The 7,111-nt window shown below is 30.8% G+C and overlaps 1 protein-coding gene across 1 annotated transcript; it reads right to left on the bottom strand.

Moving 5' to 3' along the window:
* Positions 1–318: 318 nt before the first annotated feature.
* LOC114396038 (transcription factor MYB1R1-like) lies at positions 319–3,399 on the bottom strand. Its single transcript, XM_028357933.1, has 3 exons — positions 2,990–3,399; positions 2,708–2,916; positions 319–902 (listed from the first exon to the last, which is right to left on the bottom strand). Exons 1-3 carry the CDS (start codon positions 3,189–3,191, stop codon positions 693–695), a joined length of 621 nt encoding a protein of 206 aa, XP_028213734.1. The 5' UTR covers positions 3,192–3,399; the 3' UTR covers positions 319–692.
* Between the last annotated feature and the right edge of the window lie 3,712 nt (positions 3,400–7,111).

Below are 7,111 nucleotides of genomic sequence, written 5' to 3' on the forward strand. Positions count from 1 at the left end.
ATAAACTATCTATAAAGGTGATCCATGATAGTTTTCATCCAAAATTTAGTGTTCAAAAAAGCATTTTAGCCGTATACTAACGGTGAAGGTGAGCAGAAACATATTTTTCTTAATTATTCTGATTTTTTTTTAGTTTACCAAATAACAATCAAGTGACAATGAAAAAAATTAAACATACATCTTTCTTTTCCATCTCACTTTCATCTCATTTTTATCTCTCTCTCTTTCTTCATTATTTATTATGTGATTGTTACATTAATTATTTTCTCTCTATCTCTTTTTTATTTTCACCCATACATCCCAAAATTGGAGTGTACATTAATATCACCCAATGACAATAGGTAGACCAATGGCATAGACCGAGCACCCTATGCCCCATTGTTTCACAGTCCCACTTCAGAGACAGACAAATTAAACAACAATCCCCCAACACCCAACGAATATGACAATTCATCCTCCCTCTCTTACCGGCCGCACACATCATACACCAAACACAAGCAATTAAAACTAATTGCCTAATTACCTACAACCTATTCATTTTTGTGCCAGGAATCATAATCATATACACATACATTTCAATAATTAATCAATCTATATCCCTCTTCTAAATTCCAACCCTTCAATAATACTAGTATATTTCCAACTTTACATGCAAAAATTCAATCAATACCACATTTAATTAACCACTCCGTTCAAGCAACACTGCTAATGCTATCCCCACCACCGCCAAAATTCTCATTAGAAATAGGTGGCTTGGATACCGAAAGCTTCAGCGACAGCGACTTCCCATTCAAGTCCAACTCTGCCATCTTCGACGACTGAGGCACCGGCAGAACCGGTTTCAACCTAGTAGATGGCGCCGCCGCTTGTTCCTCTTCCTTCTCCGGCCACGGTTCCATCACCTTCATTTCAACACGCGCACGCGTGAACACAAGAAAAAATTAACAAAAATTAAATTAAATTAAAATTAGATCCGAGAAATGAAATTGTTGTTAAGATCCTATTCACTCGATTCGTTTTTAATTGTCCGACTTCTTTTAAAAATATTTGTGCCAATTGGAGATTATATTCATTATTTTTTTCAATTATATAATTACTTATTTCTTTATCTTTAATTAATTTATACATACATTTATTACCAAGGTGAAAAAAAAGATAAAATTGAAAACCCAATAATTATTTAATAGAATAAAAAAAGAATAAATAATTATTTTTGTCCCTGAACATGTAATTCGCTGACAAATACATTCCTAAGTGATGAAAATATAAAATTTAATCCCGAAAATATAAAAAGTACAACAAATATAACTAACCGTTAACTTTCGTTGTCACTGTTTATAAAATAACTTACGTGACATAGATTGACAAATTTGTTATTGAAATGATGGTCAATGTGACCATATCTAATTGCTAGCATAAAGACATATGATATTTATTTGACTTTTTTTCTTCCCACTCCACTGACAAATACACCTCTTAAGATAAAAATATAAAATTTAGTTCCCGAAAGTCCTTGTGACAAATATATCCAAATATTAATAGTAGATTATGACTAATTATTATAATTTAAAAAAATTTATAATGATTCGACAATTTTTTTTTTACAAACTCATAAATTAAATTGAGTCTAAAACAAAAAAGAATATTCATTTTGTAAAATATAAATAATTCTTTTCCACTCTCATGCTTGATGAAAGATTTAAGTAAAAAAAATACTTATTGTAAAACATTATAGTTAAATTAGATCCATGAATAATATTTAGAAAAAATTGTAATTGTAATGACACTTTCAATTTGTAAAAATCACTCACCTCCTTTTAAATGATTTTTTTTAAGGTTATGATTTTTTAAATGACCAGTCAATAAAAAATAATTGTGTATGATTTAAATTTTTTTTTAAATCAACAAAATTTTATTATAATTTATAATTTGATGTCATTGCATATACTAATAGACATTCATATTTTATTATGAAAATTTATAAAAAAAAAATAATTAAATAAATAGTGTTTGATTAAATAGAAACAACGATTTTCTCATCGTTTTACACTAATTTTTTTCCTGTGATGATATAACATTTATTCAAGATTTAACAATCAAAAGATTGATTTTTTTTTAGTTGGAGAAAAGTAAGAAGAATTCGGCAAAACAATCAAAATTCCCTTTCATTGGTAATATTTTATGCATGTCTCAATCGTTGATGGAGCTTAAAAACCGGAGACAGACACTTGTAATATAACTCTCCCAAAATTTTATCCCAATAATTATAAATTTTTCAAAATTATAATAATTAGTCACAACGATATATTTGTTGCACTTTTTACATGTTTGGGAACGAAGTTTTACATTTTCATCTTTCAGGAAACATTTTTGTGAAAAAACGAAAAGTAAAAAAAAAATCATATGACAAATATATTCCTATGTTGACAAGTAAGGATAACCATGCAGACAGTTGAGACAAATTCATTCCTTTATGTCAAGTATACTATTTTATTCACGGTGATGAGACGAATAATATATTTGTCTATCTTTTACCCTTTTGAGACTAAATTTTGTATTTTCATTTAAAAGATGTATTTATCAACAAATTACATATTCAAGAATAACAATAACTATTTAGCAATAAAAAATATATTGTCCTTCTTAATTTCTATAAAATAACATTATAAGATAAAAAATAAAGAAGGAAGATAGTAACAGAAGTTACCGAGTTGGTGGTGATGTCGAAGAGACTAGATCTCCGGCGGCGGCGGTTCTGCCTGTGGCAGCGGAGGAAGTACTTCTGAGCATGACTAGCAACCTGTGTCGGGGTTCGAGTCATCACGAAGTTTCTAGAAATTCCTCTCCAATTTCCTTTTCCAACGTTCTGTAATCCCAACAGGAACAACCTGTGTTCTTCCTCCGTCCACGGAACACCTAATTTATTCCTAACCAATGTCAATAACTTAACAATGATATTAATAAATTAATTATTATTCTGCCCCCTTACCTCGTTTGCGTTCTCGGGTGTGACGGGAGGGATGAACGACATCGTCTGAGGCGTACCCTGCGTTGGGATCGTGCGGTGGTTGAGAGTCGTATTGGGAGAGATTGTTCATGCTGGCGCTCTTCCTTAAGGTTGTAGGGTTATTATCCGATACGGTGAGGCGCACGCCGAAGAGCATGATCCCGTCCTTCTCTGCGGAACACATTTTTTATTTATTTTTTATTTTACTCTCACGCAAAGAAGAAGAAGATCGAGGAGAATACTCTATGAATGTTGTTGTGTGACAAGAGAAGAGACAGAAAAGAAAGAGGGGGTGAGAGTGACGTTGGAGAGGGTGGGATTTGGATTTAGGTTTCAGGGTTGGTTTGTTTCTCGCTGGCGCTGTCCTTCACGTGCTCATCAGTTACTACTCAGACAGTGTTATTGGCCAATGTAATTGCTTTTTATTTTAAATTTTCAAAACGTATGTATACCTCCTTTATGTTCTAGATATGGGTTTTACATATATATATATATATATATATATATATATATATATATATATACATTCGTACATTGTGGAAGATTGAATTGAAACGGTTCTAAAAGGGAAAAAAATTGTTTCAATCAAAAGAGGAAAAAAAGACGGTTTTAAAAAAGTATGTATACCCTCCTTTATCATTTAATTTATTTAGTTTAAAATTTAAATCTTGTCTGATTTTATCGAATCTAATTTTAAGCCAATTGTGTTTAGTCCGTTTTAGTTTTACTTTTTTTTATAAAGTATTAAAATATATGATAAGATATATAATAATCATAATAAAAATCATTTAAAATACCAAATATCTTTGGTATAAATATAGTTAATATTAATAGTGATATAATTGTTTAAATATGATATCACATAGTTGATAAATTATCTTTGTTTCCTTAAACATGTAATCATAGGTTGGATTCGTATTATGGAGAAAAAATATGCTGAAAAAAAATTAATCCTTAAATAAATTTTAATACCTCTAAAAATTAATCCTTAACTTAAAGTACAATAATATTCTTAAATTAAATATTAGAAAAGAAAGGATAAAATGAACTTTTAGTCCAATTTTTTTTATGTTGAATGCTAATACACAGCAAATGGGATGAATATTAGCATTTCTCAGGTATATATAATTCATATATATATATATATATATATATATATATATATATAATTGAATAGTTACAAATAATTTTTTTATTCAATATATTTTTTATAAATAAATATAAGTTATGTGATAGTTTTATAAATATATAAAAAATAAAAATATAACATGAGTGATATTTGTAAATTTATAAATAAAATTTTATATACATATTTTTTGTTTAAATTAAATTAAATCAATTTCTAAAATTAATTTGAAATCCAAACGAATAAAAAATTGTTTTTTTTTATTTGTTCAGTTTTTTTAATTCAATTTGATAGGGTCATCAACACATTTATTTAGATTCATTACTATCTTGTCTTATACTTAACTTTATTTTTCTTTATTCTCCTTTTATTTATCCCATCATTTATAATAATGGCTGTTAACTTTTATTTCCTTATATATGTTTTATCGCCATATCCTTTTTCCTTCCGCCCATTCACGCCACAAACGAACTATATATTTATAATTTTTCTTCAGATTTAGATTTTGATAAGTATTTTGCTTTTCTTTTCTTTTATATATATATGACTCCAATCAGACCAATCTCTTATATGAAAATATAAAAACAATTAATAACAACATTGAATTATGATTTAAAATAATAAATAGTTGAAATTAAAATTAAAATTTAATATAATTATTAAATCTGTAAAAGCTGTAAAATAAATCACGCTCAATGTAATTTGAATTGACGCGGGATTAATGGCAAAGGTATAATGTCTATTGAATTGTCCGTGAAGATGTGTTTTTTTTTTTTTTTTTTTTAATGAATAGGCAAAATGCCCAACCAGCAATTAGAACCCCTTAAGGAACACAATGGAACTTACAAGTAAGAAGATGTTGGAAATCTCTCCACTATATAAATATGGGCTATTCAGACATTATAACAAACAAGCAAATGGGGTCCTTTAAGAATAATAAGGTGAGAGAGTTTTTTTTAATCATCTTCGAATGCTTAAGAAATATTGTAAATCTCATTGGATGATATTAAGATTATTGTAATTCTTATAATGAAGATATTTTTTTTAGACTTGATCCCATGATTTTTTTCCTTTCATATTGAAGGGGACGTTGAAAATTTCTTAATGTTATTCTACTTCTTTTACTCTCATAATTTATTTTTTGTCAATCTTAATCACATAGAGATAAAAATTTATTCTTGATATTTGAGAGAAGTAAAGAAGAAACAATCTCAAACTAACCGAATAAGACCATCTAAGGATAAACCAAAAATTAGCCAATCTATTCGCTACTTGATTCACTTCCCGCAAACACATGCGTCTAGCTAACAAAACTGTCATCTCGTATGTAACAGTCGTACCAAAAAATGCGAGTAAAGGGAGGAACAGAGAATTTTATTACTGAAAAGCAAGGATCTCAACAGAATCCTACAATTACAGAGACAACAATGGCAAAAATGGATGATAGAAAAAAGGAAGAACATATTCCCAAAGGAGAAGAGAAATGACATCACGCAAATTCCATGCCTTACTCACTCCCACATTTTACTATTTATTCTACTTCAAGGACCACACATACTCGGCTAGCTTGGAGTTGGTTATTTTGAGCCTTGTGCTACGCCTCTCTCCTCCTAGTTCTGCCACGTGTCCCCCTGTTTGGGCCTTACTTATTCCTCCTTCATTGCCTCTTGTTGTTGCATTTGTTACATTACCTTCCCCTTTAAGAGAAACCTTGTCCTCAAGGTTGAATTTAGGAAAAGCTCGTTGAACAGCTGCAGTATCCTCCCATGTATCTTGATCCTCATCTAACCCTTCCCACTTAATGAGATATTGTTGCACTTGTTGTTGATTTCTGAGAAGAACTCTTGTCTTTAGGACAACTTTTGGTTGTAAAAATGGTCCAAGTTCAGAATTTGTGATAGGTAGTGGTACATAAGGATGTGGATGATCCCCTTTACACAACTTCAATTGGGAACAATGAAAGACTGGATGAATTCGAGCAGATGGAGGTAAAAGGAGCTTATAAGCTACCTCACCAATTTTCTCAATCACATGAAATGGTCCAAAGTACTTAAGACTAAGTTTTTGATTCTTTCTGATAGACACTGAATGTTGCCTATAAGGCTGTAGTTTCACCAACACCATATCACCAATTGCTAGCTGAAAAGGCTTTTTCTTTCATCTGCATATTTCTTCATGTGTTGTTGTGCTCTCTGCAAGTTCATCTTCAACTTATGGAGGATAGCATCTCTTTGCACTAGTTGTTCCTGAACACTATGAGGATCTTGATTACTGATTGAATATTTGATTAATGGAGGTGGCTCTCTACCATAAACTGCCTTGAAAGGAGTTATGCTAGTGCTGTGATGAAAAGAGCAATTATACCAAAATTTTGCCCAAGGCAACAACTTATACATTCCTTAGGATTCTCAAAGGTAAAACACCTTAGATACATTTCAACACATTTGTTCAAAGCCTCAGACTGTCCATCTGTTTGAGGATGCTAAGCAGTGCTTAATTTCAAGGTTGTACCACTCAACTTAAACAATTGTTGCCAAAACTGGCTAGTAAACACCTTATCCCAGTCTGAAACAATTGTCTTGGGAAACCCATGCAACTTCACAATAGTTTTCATAAACAAGTTAGTAACTTGTTTGCTATTAAAGTCAGATTTCAAACTGGACAGATGAGCATATTTAGAAAGTCTATCAATGACAACTATAATGACAGTATGTCCAACGGAAGGAGGAAGGCCAATGATGAAGTCCATGGCCACATCGTCCCAGATTTTGTCAGGGATGGGTAAGGGCTCTAACAACCCAGAAGGTAATGATGTATCATGCTTGGCTTGTTGGCACATGAGACATTTTTGGACAAATTCCTTAATGTCTTTCTGCATACCACACTAGTAGAATTGGGATGCAATCCTCTGGAAGGTTTTGGTGAAGCCTGAGTGTCCACCAAACAATGTACTATGGAACTCATACATAATCTTCTGC

This window comes from Glycine soja, chromosome 18, assembly GCF_004193775.1.
Source record: "Glycine soja cultivar W05 chromosome 18, ASM419377v2, whole genome shotgun sequence".
Lineage (NCBI taxonomy): Eukaryota > Viridiplantae > Streptophyta > Magnoliopsida > Fabales > Fabaceae > Glycine > Glycine soja.

Bases quoted from the DNA above. Each gene is read 5' to 3' on its own strand.
- LOC114396038 (XM_028357933.1), bottom strand. From the start codon at position 3,191: ATGTGTTCCGCAGAGAAGGACGGGATCATGCTCTTCGGCGTGCGCCTC. The intron at 2,917-2,989 runs GTAAGGGGGCAG...GGAATAAATTAG, and splicing joins CACCCGAGAACGCAAACGAG to GTGTTCCGTGGACGGAGGAA. The intron at 903-2,707 runs GTAACTTCTGTT...GTTGAAATGAAG, and splicing joins TCGACATCACCACCAACTCG to GTGATGGAACCGTGGCCGGA.